Raw genomic sequence first — 14,091 nt, 5'->3', positions numbered from 1 at the left:
CGTCTGAATTGAGCGAATTATTGTAACGATCGCTTATTGTTCCCTCGATTCACGGTGCTAACGATTCATTGGGAATTACGGGGGGATGAGGTCATACTCTAGGCGGCTAGCCGAGCCTTTTTTATTTTTTGTTATTTTTTTCTCTTTACCCGCCCGGAGAAAATTTGTTTTCTTCGCGATCAAATCTCTGTTGCCACGTCGAACATCCCACCCCCACCTGTTCTAGAACCCCATAGCCCACACGCATAGTCGATCGAAAAGTTCAGTAAAGGGGCGGGGACGCGTCAATCTCATCTTATCCGTACTCTGGCAGGCAAATTATTGTTCGATCATGGAAAGACTGAGGTGAAAGCAAGTTGTCGATGTGAGCTGCTTCATCACCGAGGCCACACCGATCTCACTCGCTCTCAATCTCACTCTCACCCTCGCCCGATAACCGACCGTCCCGCTTCGTCGACCCCTCACTCCGGTTATCACACCGCCGCGCGCATCCGATGTCAGCCACGACTGAGCCGCAGCGCGAGCGCGAGGTTCAGCGATACCTCCAGAGTTGGCAGGTCGCCCAGGGCTCTTCGCTCAATGTTGCCCTCAATGTCGACAGCATCGCGGCGCCCGACCTGCAGAGCACGGGTTACCAACCCAAGGCGTCTCCCGATAAGACTCTCACGGCCTTCGCACAGCTCGCTGTCTTGCGACTCGACGTGAGGCGGGCCATGGTCTCGCTGATCGACTCCACAACCCAGACAATCCTTGCCGAGGCTACTCACCATATTCAACTCGGAGACCCAAACGCAAATCCAAATGATTCTCAAGACACGGTAAACAGCACGAATAGCGACTTATGGCGTACGTAGACACCAATCTCCGGAACCACCGCTCGTCCAACATCCCGGCATTGCCACACTTGTGTTTGCAAAGCCTTTCTCTCTCCTGCCACTTTCCGTTAAAGATCTTGTGATACGAGATATAATGTGCATTTGTAGACTAGCTAACCGTAAAAATTGAATAGTCGGAGCCGCGATATTGTCACGTCCGGACGCGGTCTGTGAGCATGCGTTTGTGAATACCTGCACCGCGAAGAACTCAAAAGATCAACCGTACACAGTCCCCGGTCTCATCGTCCCCGACTGTCGCCTCGACTCCCGTTTCAGTACCCGTCCCTATGTGCTTTCGGAGCCAGGAGTTCGTTTCTATGCTGGCGTGCCTATCTTCTCCCGGAATGGTCATCGCATCGGTGTCTTTGCTGTGTCCGATGAGCGGCCGCATGATGGGCTGACGATTGATGAAATCAAATTCATGCAGGTCACTGCTCAGACTGTCATGGAGCACCTCGAGTGGGCGCGGGACCGTGTTGACCGGTTCAAGGGTGAACGTATCGTGCGTGGGTTGGCGGCCTTCGTGGAAGACTGCTTCACATTTAGTGACGACGCTATTCCGACGAAAGACGAGGACCCATCAACTGTTCGCCCTCCTGAAATGCCTCTCATCTCTTCAAAACGCCCGTTGTCGACGGCCAACACCTATTTTCGACATGGCAGCTCAGGGTCACCGCGGTCGTCGCTGTCATATCGTCTGCGAAACCAAGCGCCAGGTTCTCCTCCCCAATCGCCGCCTCGGAACAGACAGGTCCCAAGATCCAAGCCCGACAGTATTTCCAACGTCTACCACCGCGCCGCCGAGATCCTCCGCCGTGCTACACTTGCGGACGGCGTCGTTTTCTTGGGTGCCACTACTACGACCAACAGACAGTTGAGCCGGGCTATGAGGACAGGGGGATCAAAGTCTTCCGACGAAGATGAACAATCCCTTCCCGTCACCTCTGGATCGGAAGGTGTTGGTCTCGACAGCTCAGACTCCGACACGTCGCCAGCAGCCAGACCTTGCAAGGTCTTATCCTACTCAATAACTGACGAGCGCGTACGCGCTGGCATGGAGCAGGGCCCTCCTCTTTCACTTGGTACTCTTGAAAAGTACTTTGCGATGTTCCCGATGGGGAAGACCTTGTCATTCACAGAGACTGGAGCTGGTGTTTCTTCGGAAGACGATAGCGCGAGCGACCGAGAACCCATACGAGTTGGACCGCTCGCAGGGGAGAGATCCACTGAAGGCCGACGGCGCAAGGTCAAAATGGATCATGAAGAGCTGCTCAAAAAGATCCCCGGCGCCAAGTCGGTTGTCTTTGTGCCGCTCTTCGACTACAGCGAGGACAGGTTTGCCGGAGGCTGCTTCTTGTGGACGTCAGTCACCGGCCGCATGATGAACCTCGACCAAGACCTGTCATATCTCCGAGCCTTCGGAAATAGCATAATGAGCCAGATCGGACGCATCAATACCCAGAAGAACGAGGTCGCGAAGACGACCTTCATCGCCAGCATGAGCCACGAGCTTCGGAGTCCTCTGCACGGAATCCTTGGCTCGGCGGAACTGCTGAAAGATACTGAGACGGACACCTACCAGTCAGGCCTAATTACCTCGATATCCACCTGCGGAAAGACTCTTCTCGATACTCTGAATCACGTCCTCGACTACAGCAAAATCAACCGACTCGGCCGCGCGCAGATGAGAAAGAGTGCAAGACAGAACAGACCTGTAGTCCTCTCTTCAGACTCATTAGAAAGCTTGAGCATGACAGCGATGGTTGACCTTGGCGTCCTTGTCGAAGAAGTTGTCGATGCTATTGCAGCAGGACACGCTTTCAAGAAACTGGCCGGTGCTGGTGCTTTGGGGCCGATCAAGCCCGTCAACGAACGCCTGGAAGGTCCTGTTACGATTGGCAAGTACCAAGGACCTGGAGGTGAAGGCCCCGTGTCGGTCTTGCTTGACATATGCCCGAGGACATCCTGGATGGTGAAGACTCAACCAGGCGCTCTCCGGAGAATTATCATGAACCTTTTCGGCAACGCTTTGAAGTACACCTCTTCGGGATTCGTTCTCGTGTCACTCAGTGCCTCTTCAAAGGGAGATGGCTCGAAAGTCAACGCGTTGATAAGAGTCACCGATACCGGAAAGGGAATGTCCGACGATTTCCAAACAAATCGCCTGTTTGTGCCCTTCAGCCAAGAGGATTCTTTCCAGCCCGGGACGGGTCTAGGCCTGAGCATCGTGAAACAGATCGTCGATTCTCTCGGAGGTGCACTCGAGGTCAAGTCTCAGCAAGGCACGGGCACCGAGGTCGACGTGCACCTTCGTCTGTCGCCAGTCAACGATGAAGCAGCTCATCAGCCCGATGAGGCAATTCGATCGGTCGTCGAACACACCAGAGGACGGCGTTTGGTGCTCCTGGACGGCGACGAAGGACTTCAGCCGCCCGCATTCGATCGACAAGTCGCGAAGCTCAACGAGGTGATAGTCAACACTTGCACGACTTGGTTCGGCATGCGAGTCGAGAAAGAGACCGACGAGAACCTCTCACAGGCGAACATGTTCTTATACTGTGAGCCTCCTCCAATCGAGGCACTTGAGCGACGCTTCCAGAACCACGACCCGGCTGCCCAAAAGGTTCCCATCATCATTGTCTGCCAGAATGCCGAAGAGGCGGTTCAAATTTCACACAACCACACCAAGATATTGGGAGAGATGGCGCAAATTGTGGAGGTTATCTCACAACCGTGAGTCATCGTCATTTTCCACGCCCCCTTGAGTTTACGTGAAGCTAACTGTCTGTTAGATGCGGGCCTAGAAAACTGGCTAAAGTCTTCGGCAACTGTCTGAAGCGAGCGGAAGCTGCGGCTTCCGCAAGAGCTGCAGCCGCAGAGAATCCTTCAGTGGTCGTTGCTGATGCTGGGCAAGAGTCGACAGACTCACCGGTTTCTGACGGTGTATCAAAACCCGAGGACCACGTTGTCGTGCACCATGACCAGCCTCCCCGAGCTGTTAAACGCGAGATTGCCACAACCCGAGCACTGACGAAGTCAATGGAAACGATAACCGTCGATGAGATCGGCAGCGCGGACCTGGATGGGCAGAAAAAGAGCAAACTTCACGTCCTTCTCGTCGACGACAACAAAATCAACCTCAAACTCCTCGTCATGTTCATGAAGAAGTGCGGCTTCTCCTACGAAGAAGCCGAGAACGGACAGGAAGCAGTCGACCAATTCAAGATGGCCTCGGGAGCGCTCATCCCGCAGGACTCCTCGGAGTATGGCACGCGGCGCCGCTTCGATTTCATCCTCATGGACATCAGCATGCCCATCATGAATGGGTTCGAGGCTACCAGATGCATACGCGAGTTCGAGCGCGAGCATAGTCTCCAACCGCCAACCGTCGTCGTTGCTCTGACGGGACTGGCGAGTGCTGATGCAAGGCGCAACGCGGAGTCCGTGGGGATTGATGTTTTCTTACCGAAGCCGGTGCGCTTTGCGGAGTTGAAGAAGCTTCTCTCGGCCAATGCCGACGAGAATCATGAGTAGCTGGTTTTCACTTGGGGGATGGCGAGTAGATATCAACATTTCTTACGTATCAAATGTCTTGACGAACAACTTATAGCACAATAAATATGGGAGGCAGCCTTTCACGCTTTCTATTCTACATGGTGGAAAGCACAGTATGTGGCGTTCCTGAATCATCGACATCGAAGGGAAGGAATCTCCGCATAGAAGATATCTCAAAGTACAAGCCGCGACACGAAAAGTGGTATTCTTGTGGATTTGTCTGATGATCGTCTGATTCCCCACATGCCTCCCTCGACATTGATAACAACATCTCGTGGTCGTTTGTTGAAATTTCCAAAAAGTACGAGAAGTTTCTAACAGAGTCAAGACAAATATCTATCCGATTGAGCAGTGCGGAAAAGTTCCAAGGCGGAGGCCTGTACTCTGCAGCGGAAAAGTCGAAAATGCGGTCGGCCGATATCAACAGTGTACACCTAGGCAAACGGTCTTGGCAAAATGGCGATGCTGCAGGGCTTGTATATGAATCTTGCTGACCGCCCAGTAATATCCAGAGTTGTGCCAAGGATTTGATGCAGGAGGGCCGGTCTAAAGAGAACCGAGAAATCCTGAGTCGTCCACTACATTGTATCTCTCTTTCTCTGTGTGAGCTCGGGTGCCTCAATGATTGGTGTATAAACTTGAATAGATTGCTGATCGCCCAGATTCGGAAGAATTTCCAACATTTGCGGTCAGTTGCATTGGAAGACGCAATTCCCTCTCCAGTCGGCTTATTGCTTCGGTACCGGCATCGTATTTGTCGGCATTGTTGTGCCGGTGGTGGGTGCTGTGTTGAAAGTTGGTGCGAATTCTCAGCCGCGTCGGAGACTGCCTACGAGCAGTCTTCTAAATCAAATACTCGACTATCAAAACGACATAACCTTCATAACCGTTTGGTGTCAAGCTTGAATGAAAGGCAAAAGACGGTGAAATTAAGCATACAGGTAAGCTATTTGGACTCCCCGCAGTTCGCTTTCCCCTGATGACTTCCCCGCAAAGCCCATGCAACTAATAAAGCAGACCCCGCAGTCCATGTTAGCTGGACCTGCTTTTCCGTCCGTATCGCAAAGCCTACCTATGGCTCCCTCGGATTTCGGCCTGACATCATTGCTGCTGTTAAGCCATCGGCCATATTGCCAAGCTGAAGTCCAATGAAAAGTGCATCTCGCGGGAGAGTATCGGATAAGCAACTGCAGTACAGTCAAGGCAGTTTCTTGGCCGATCTTGGGTCAGTGAGGGGAAGCTGGAGGACCAGAAGTTCACGATCAAGCTCATATAGATAGAGAATGTGATGTATAAATACCTGCAAACATTCATCATAATGTTACAGCCGAACTTCCACCTTTCTCTCCAGCTTCCAGGAAATAGTGAGCGTGGTGTGCTTGATATCGCATATCTAACATGAAGTTCCTCGGTCTCACCGCCGGCGTGCTCGCCAGCGCTGCCGTCTCTTCAGCCTCTATCTCTCTGCCTAATGGATGGTTCACCATAGCCCCTGAGGATAAGATTAAGCCTGGAAAGTTCAAGGGAGAAGACCGTTATCTCACATGGATGGCTGATTCGCAAATCAAGCATGGCGGTAAGCCAACGGACGCCTGAGACACAACTCCCGCATTGCTAACCCCAGAAAAAGTTGAGCCGACGTTTGCTTACACCGTCTCGGCTTTCTACTCCGGTGTCCTTCTGGCCTACAACAGGACCGGTGATGAGAAGTACCGCAACTACGTGGAGCATTATGCCGACTTGATCCTCTACCCGGCGTGGGACGGCGAGATCCTGCTGTACAACAACAGCAACTCCATCGACGACATCCGATTCGGCCACACGTTCTTGGATCTATACGCCTTCACGGGTAATGAGATTTACAAGACGGCCGCCCAGACGCTGCGTAACCAAATCGACCGCACCGGGCGCACCCCGGACGGTGGCTTCTACCACCGCTACCCCGTCTACATCGACCAGATGTGGCTAGACGGCATTTACATGCTGGACGTCTTCTACGCCCGCTGGACCCGCGAATTCGAGGCCGACAACTCCACCGCATGGGACGACATCGCCCTCCAATTCGATCTGATCGACGCCGGAACCATCTCCGAGCGTGAGCGGACCAACGGCCTGCCCCTTCACGGTTTCGACTGGAGCAAGAAAGCCATCTGGGCGAGCCCGGAGACGGGCGCCTCCCCACACGTGTGGGGCCGTGCCGTCGGCTGGTACATCATGGCTCTCGTGGACACCCTGGAGCTATTCCCGGAGGACCACCCTGGTCGCGAGCGCCTGATCAAGTATCTCCAGTCCGTATCCGACGCCATTGTTGACGCTCAAGACAAGAAGACCAAGGGCTGGTGGTTGGTCATGACTCCTGGGACTGAGGGTCAGTGGGGTAACTACATCGAGAGCTCCGGCTCGTCGATGTTTGTTTACGGACTGCTGAAGAGCCTGCGTCTTGGCTATATCAAGGGAGACAAGTATCTGAAATCTGCCTTGAGCGGGTACAAGCTGATGACGGACACGTTCGCTTCAGTTCGCAAGAGCGACAATGCCCTCACCTATGGTTGGACTGTTCAGACCGGCAGTCTCAGCTCAAACGGAACTTTTGAGGTAAGATAGCAGCCCAAAGTCTGTGTTCTCAACGCAAACGCTAACGATCAATGTAGTACTATGCATCAATGCCCTTGTTTGAGAACGACTTGAAGGGAACTGCTCCGTTCCTGTTTTCCAGTTACGAGTATGAGCTGTACTTAGAACAGAAGTAACTGAAGCACAATGACATGTATATCTAGTGGATGTTGCTGCTTTCCATGTAGAAGACTGTGTATACACTCATTGTTTCAATGAAGGGCGGGCGCGATCGATGGCTAATCCTTATGATCTACCTGTACGGTGACCATTAATGAACTTAACACTATCTGTCGCAAACGAAAGGCATACCTACTCGCATTTGATGTCAACATATGACCCACTGGGCCCAGGAAAATAACAGAAGGATGCGTGTTCCCCTGAAGTCACATAAGGACTGGCCGACAGCACTGGCTGATAACCCACAGACAGAGGAGTTGCCCCAATGGGCAGAAAGAAATTTGATATTATCAGTTTAGCCGTTCAGCCATTCAGCTTCAATGTTTCGTGTTGACTGGCTAGAAGCTATAGGTTCTCTGCAGGTTTGGTGTCGGGAAGCCCGCAGGATGGGCTGGTTCGGGCCCAGTCATTGTACGTATCGTGAACTTGGAATTGCATTCGATGATACCAACTCTCTCACAGAAAGAAAAGGTAGGTCGGCACATATTTAGTGTGGTGAGTCCTGTCTATCGATACAAGGCTTCCAGCTCCCTTCAGGTTCTTGTCATTGACGATCCTGCGACAAACGGGGCAGCACTGTATTGTGGGAAATATCTTCGTATCATACAGCATATCATGAGATGTTAACAGCACCTATGTCACGCGATTGATGTCCTCATAATAACTGGCGAGTAAGTAATAATTTACCTCAAGGTACTAGTATAGAAGCTGTTAATGGACTATCTCCTAGGCTAGACACTGAATGATCGTACTGAACTTCTCAGAGAGAGACTGTCTTTTCAATGGAATACTCCACCCTGGCCTGTATCATTTTATGGCCAAGATCCTTACCCTTTCAATGTATGTTTTTCCAAAAGCAGAACCATCATCAAATATTTCAACTCTGTGAAAATACCACCATCGCTGCCATTGACGCTTTCGCCGGTTTCTTCAGCAGAGCCATCCTCGATCATCACAGCCACATCCTGCACGATCAAGCGAAACAACACGCAGAAAGTCGGCGATGGAATAATTGTCCCTCAAGGGCTGAAAACAACCATCACGCCTTGCCTTGTATATCCCATCTCGTTGCTTCAGTCACGAAACTTTGAAAAAGAAAAGGGAGGTATGGCAGAAGGTAGCTGCAAAGCTTTAAGTTCCTCAAAAGTGGCATGGGAACCTCCCAACTATAAGGGCATATATATCCCCAACCTGGACACTATGCCCAAGCACCTGCTGCCTTAGGACTTGCAGTAGGGCAGAACCTGGCTGCTGGTGGGATTTGGGAAGAGGGGGGAGTATGGCTTCATAGATTTATTAGGGTGATTCAGCCATGCAAATAGATGCACATGGTAGCATGTCTTCTTCCTCGTCTATGTGACAAGATGGGCGCCAATCATGTATATAACCACGCATTATTATGAACCAAAGAAGGTCCAGTGCATACAAAACAGGGTAAACGTGTATAGATATCAGCAAATTGACACCGCTGAATGAATGAATTCATCAAGTCAAAAATGTCTGCCTTGATATTCTCGGGATATTCCTGTGATTCTTTCCAAACCCATTACCCCAGTCTTACCCTCAGCGTGCACATAGGTCTCATAGTGAACGGATCAAAAGCTTTGTGTAAGCCTTCTGAGTAGTATTTGCAGGCTCCTTGAGAGCAATAGCCATGGCTGCATGTAAACTCTCACAGATCCGCATAGTAGGCATTATCCGGACCTCCGACAACATTGTCATCCGGGCAGCCGTGGCGATCAGTCAACTCCGGGATCGCCGCAGGCTCGGCCGCAGGGCCAGTAGCCGCCCTGTACAAACACAGATATCCGCTGGACAATAATTGAAATACCAGCTCTATGAGCAGAGACCCATCAAGTTGTCCGACACTCCCTCAGCTCTCGTGCCCCGTACAGACTGAAGAGGCCGCGGATGACGTAGATGTTCTGGCGGCACGTGCTCGTCGTGCCTGTAGCCATTGCGGTCGCCGTCGTAGGTGTGCCGGGGATTCCCGGCGGGAAGTTAAAAGAGAACACCGGCATCGAGGTGCCTTGCGGCGGGAGCGCTGAGGTGGTGCAGTTGCCGAGTTGACATTTGCCCAGGCCGCAGAAGTCGGTGCCGGTGCCGCACTCGCCGTCCATGTTGCAACAGTCTCCCCACTTACCGGCACACTGCTGCATTCCATGTGCCAGGCTGCACTTCCCGTCGGTGGTGTAGACGGTGTGGCCGGGGCAGATGCCCTCATAACAAGTACCGTCAGCGCAGTCCTCGCTTGTTCACAGTCAGTCTCTCAGCCATACAAGCGAGTGGAAGGATAGTGGGAGAATAATCCTATTATTCCGGGTATGTTGCTTACAGCGTCATGCCACACGTCCAGGTCTCTGCGTTGCAGTAAGGAGAGTTAGAGTAGGCGTACGATGTATTCCCGAACTGGGGACCGCAGTGGCTGTCTTTGTTTCGTAGTGGTTCTATCCCTGATGAGACTAATCTCTTTAGTATTATTACCCAAAAAGGTATACTTACGTCTAATAAACTAGGGCGGGACTTCTCTTATAGCTATCGGTGCAATATTTAGTATTGGGCTGAATGTTGCTGTAGTCGTTGTTGATCTCTGGGTTTAACTTGAAGAAAGTCTTGACGTCAATCTAGTGGAAGTCGGCTAGCTCTATGTAGGTGTAGTAGTTAACCTCCTCGTCTGTATTACCCCAGGAGCGATAGATAAGTTCCCTAGGGAGCACATTGCCGATATCCTGGATGGCTAGAGGGTAGGTAAGACTGAACAGGTGTTGATTGCTTTGAGAAGAACGCACGGCCGGAGACGCAACTAGATATACCAAGTTCGGCCTGGCCGACGACGTCATAGAGCCTATTATCTTCATGCCTTCATGTTTGGAGACAGCGACCAAATCATCCAACAGGCTCCACGACTGAGACACTGCCAGCGGTGCTGTCAACGGTGTGAGCTACAACAGCTCGCCATTACTCCGAAGCTCCTCTCCCACTTCATCGCCGGGTACACAGGGGTTACACGGCGATACACTACGATTAGACCATCTCGACATAACTCCTATCTATCCCGCCCGCTTTGTATGACTTGAGGTATGTGTGTCTTGCATCTCAGCTCGGCTGTTACGCAAGACCTAGACCATTCCAAGCAGACTATCGCTGCAATACTGCAGCGCAACATGTGAGTGAAACCTCTTTGACCCACTGACCATGCGATTGATTCTAAACTAGTAAAGAGATCAACGGAACAGAACTGGCAATCGCCGCAGGAAAGCTAGCAATGTGATCTCTGTACTCCACGGAACACTTACTCAGGCAGATGCGCATTGAAGGTTACGCAGATATAGGACCTGGGTTAGGCAGATGTACGTCGGGAATGAGATAGTCACTTTCAGGTCCCAGGCCTCAACAAGACTGCAACGCCTCCAGACATTATCCAAGGCGCGTGTCCGAGATGCCACAGGAAAAGGGTGAGCTGTTGTAGATTGTTGACACAGAAACAATTTGCCGTCACGTTTTGTGGTGAGCTGAACTCCTGCGGGAATCCGAAAAGATATATCTTGGGGCAGGGTTTCCAAAGAGGAGGCCTGTACAGCTTTTAACTTGATATGCCTAGGCACGTATCTGATATGCAACGAACCAATAGCGTCAACGCCACCAAATGCTGGGGTTCGAATAAGGTACGATTTCATATGGAGTGCATGCTCTAACTCCAACGCGTGCCGACCCCTGGCCCCCGTCGTGATCGTCCGGCGTTTGCACAGTTAGTACCCGCGGCAGCGGCCCGTTCATGCAACCAGGACTTGGTAGCACACATCTCAACGGTTGAGGTCGAGTGAGACCAGAACGGATCCCGTTACGAATGCTTCCCCGCTTCGCGTCAGCCCGAGCTCTGTTCTTTCAAGAGTACGAACTCCATCTTTCGAGTCAGCACTGGGGAGCATGTCGCCAAGGGCGGGCGTTGGCAATTCTATGCTAGCTCTCGGGAGAGGTATTCATCAAAACATCTCGAGATAACTAGGTTCTACTCGAATAAGACTGGTCTCAGGTAGTTACATAATCTCCTAATTAGCTGAGATGCTGCTTTTGTCACTTTTGTTTTCACCCTCATCAACAGCCATACGCTTTTACCCATATCGTTTTTTTAACATATTATGTCTAAGCATATACCCGGTTATATAGTATAGAATCATACGTAGAAACATCATCTGCGGCATCTTGATGCTGGATTGAGTAGACTCCCTACTCACCAATCACCCGCACATCCAGCTGTTGCACATACCATCCCGGCTGGTCCAAACCATACCCGGCCCTCCCATCATCCCCATCTTGAGGCCTCAGGACAGCCGGCGTCCCCTCTCTCTGGCCCAGCATCGGAAGGACTTCATCAGGAAAATTAACGCCGTTCCTCGTCGTCGCCAGCACGACAAACCGGTCGAACGTGTCGGGCTGGGTAGCGTCGCGCACCTTCTCTGACGGCCCCATCGTGATGAAAAAGCGCGTCGCCGCGTTAGGCGGCGTCAGGATGAGCGAGGCCCGCGGCCTGGGAAACGTCCACATCACACGCCACGACGGCTCCAGGTCCAGGAACTCGACGTACACGCTGTCCATCGACTTGTTTCGCACCTCGATACCTAGACTTTGGCCTGCCAGAATGTCGACTGAGTCCAGCGGAACGGGTTTGAGGTCCGTCGGTGGGTAGTAGGGTTCGTTGAGTCCGGAACCATGCGGATTGGGGGGTCTGACGCCCTTGTCGAGGTAGCCGATTTTACTGACTGTTAGTCCTTGCTGCGTTGCGTTGTTTTTGGCCAGGTCGAAGAGGTTGTAGAAAATTGTGAGGTGTTCTAGGTGGGATAGCACGTCTTCAGGCTTTCCTGTGATTCCGACCTCGGCCTCGGATTGGTTTGGGACGAAGGAAATGGTGAAGTTGTCATCTTTTCGCACCAGCACGCGGAAAAAGGCCTCGCCGGCGTCTTTGAGCTGGACAAGCTTGCTCTCGCGGCTAATATAGTCCCGGACTTTCTGGACTACTGGCTCCGTGCTGTCGTCCTCAGCCGAAACCCAGAGCCCCTTGCGCCGCAGGACGTGGTCCTCCAAGATGCTGCGCAGACTAACGGCCACGCAGTCGCGCTGGACCTGCTCGAGGTTGGCAGGGCTCGGTTGAGTGTGCGCTTCACAGGTGACGCTCTCCACAGAAGTCACCATACAGGTGGCCAGCGGCGCCGTGTAGTCAGCAAGGCTGGCCAACGTTCTGCCGATGGGATAGATGGCGAAGACATCACGCTTGTACACGCCGTGTGCCACGCCGGCAGTCAGTCTCACCTAGATGTTCTTGCTGCCCACCAACGTCTCGACGCTGGTGACGACCACGGCGGGCTGCACCACGCTCTCAACACCAAAGAAGAGGCAGTCGCCCTGGCCGCCAAACACCGCGTCCTGCTTCTCCCGCGTATCGTTCCGCTGGCGTGTCTCGAGCGTGTGCGCGACGAGGTTGGACACGGCATCGCAGCTGAGCTGATCTGCCCCTCCGTTTTGCGCGTTAAGGACGCTGGCGAGGCACTCCGTGAACAGCCCTTTCCGCACCGTCGCCTCAACCGGTACCTCCTTTGCCTTTTGCAGCGGATCACACGCAGCGAAAAAGTTGATCCCCTTGGACGCCGTCATCCAGTGCTGCACCACGCTCGCGCTGCGGCCCCCGTCGTTCCCGACGTTCCGGGGCAGGCTCCAGGCATCTCCTAGATCCTTCGCAGACTGGATGCGCTTCCGGATCGAATCGGCAAAGAACTGGTTCGGGATCTCGTTGGACCCCCGCACCCCGTCGTCGCTCCGCGTGGCTCCGCCTGAGTGGCAACAGTCGAGCACGAAGGTGACCGTCGCGCCCTTGTCGGCTATCTGCTTCAACAAAAACGCAACTTCGACATCACGGAGGCATTCGACCATGCCGTCGCTGCGGGCAAGGACCAGGCACTCGTCAAGGGCCACGTGCTCGCCCTTGAGGTCTCGGAAGGCGGTGTTCAGGCGGGAGCCGTGGCCCGAGTAGTGAATGTAGATGAAGTCGCCGGGCTGGGCGCCGCGGGCGAGGGTCTCGAACTCTGACACGATGTTGTCCAAGGTTGGGAGGAGGTCGTTGGATGGATCCCGCGGGGAGGTGAGCTTGTTAATGTTGGAGATGCCTGCAACTTCAGTGAGGAATTTCTCGGTGGTAGCCACATCGGAGAGGCAGCCGCGCAGGTCGGCCAGCCCTTGGCAGGTGTATTCGTTGATGCCTATCAATAACGCTGATTTCCGGCCTTGGTTGGATTCCTTCACCGTGGTGTTCGGCCCTGAGCGTAGGTATCTATACGAGGGCTTGTGGCTACTGGGCAGACTAGTGGGGCGATGAGTTGAAGAGTGAGACAAAGTGAAGGATCACGAATGGGCGGACGCGCAGATTAAGTACTTGACAACTTGTGCCATAAGGTACATATAAAGGAGAGCATATTCCATAACCCTGGTATCTTGACGTTTATATCCGAATAATCGTGTTTAATAGCAATCAATAGATAAGTGGGAATCATTTGATATGCATTTTTGTGTATTTTCTTTTTCTTTTTTTCTTTTTTGCCCCTTTAGAGGCATATAGGCGCAGACGAAAGGACACCCACCGGGATGTTCTCGTGCGCCTATCGCCAGCAACTTGGAGCCTCCGAAGGAACACGTAGGTACATGACGTATAGACAAGATGGGTCGAGGGCACCGTTTGGTGATTGCCGGTGTGGATGTGCTGATAGAAACTGAGCATCACGGAGCAAGCGGTAATGCGAAAGGATTTACATGTGCTCACCTTATCAGCCGCAAACTGTGCCCCGCTGATCACTTCCAGATATAACAACCCGCGCATGGC

The 14,091-nt window shown here is 52.7% G+C and overlaps 3 protein-coding genes across 3 annotated transcripts; 2 read left to right on the top strand and 1 right to left on the bottom strand.

The window, feature by feature from the left end:
- Positions 1 to 494: 494 nt before the first annotated feature.
- On the top strand, positions 495 to 4,409 carry CkaCkLH20_03572 (sensor histidine kinase response; the record flags this gene model as incomplete). The annotated part of the gene is made up of 3 exons (XM_038886291.1): positions 495 to 846; positions 1,010 to 3,608; positions 3,668 to 4,409. The coding sequence occupies 3 exons, from the start codon at positions 495 to 497 to the stop codon at positions 4,407 to 4,409; spliced, it is 3,693 nt and encodes a 1,230-aa protein (XP_038748133.1).
- A 1,419-nt stretch (positions 4,410 to 5,828) lies between these two features.
- Positions 5,829 to 7,180, top strand: CkaCkLH20_03571 (cell wall glycosyl hydrolase; the record flags this gene model as incomplete). Its single annotated transcript, XM_038886290.1, has 3 exons — positions 5,829 to 6,006; positions 6,061 to 7,025; positions 7,082 to 7,180. The coding sequence occupies 3 exons, from the start codon at positions 5,829 to 5,831 to the stop codon at positions 7,178 to 7,180; spliced, it is 1,242 nt and encodes a 413-aa protein (XP_038748132.1).
- A 1,896-nt stretch (positions 7,181 to 9,076) lies between these two features.
- CkaCkLH20_03570 (uncharacterized protein) lies at positions 9,077 to 13,574 on the bottom strand (the record flags this gene model as incomplete). The annotated part of the gene is made up of 4 exons (XM_038886289.1): positions 9,077 to 9,473; positions 9,559 to 9,583; positions 11,459 to 12,491; positions 12,552 to 13,574. The coding sequence occupies 4 exons, from the start codon at positions 13,572 to 13,574 to the stop codon at positions 9,077 to 9,079; spliced, it is 2,478 nt and encodes an 825-aa protein (XP_038748131.1).
- Between the last annotated feature and the right edge of the window lie 517 nt (positions 13,575 to 14,091).

Source organism: Colletotrichum karsti, assembly GCF_011947395.1.
Source record: "Colletotrichum karsti strain CkLH20 chromosome Unknown Scaffold9, whole genome shotgun sequence".
NCBI classification, from domain to species: domain Eukaryota; kingdom Fungi; phylum Ascomycota; class Sordariomycetes; order Glomerellales; family Glomerellaceae; genus Colletotrichum; species Colletotrichum karsti.
The sequence above is the reverse complement of the archived record's forward strand: the minus strand, read 5'-3'. Positions and strand labels throughout refer to the sequence as shown.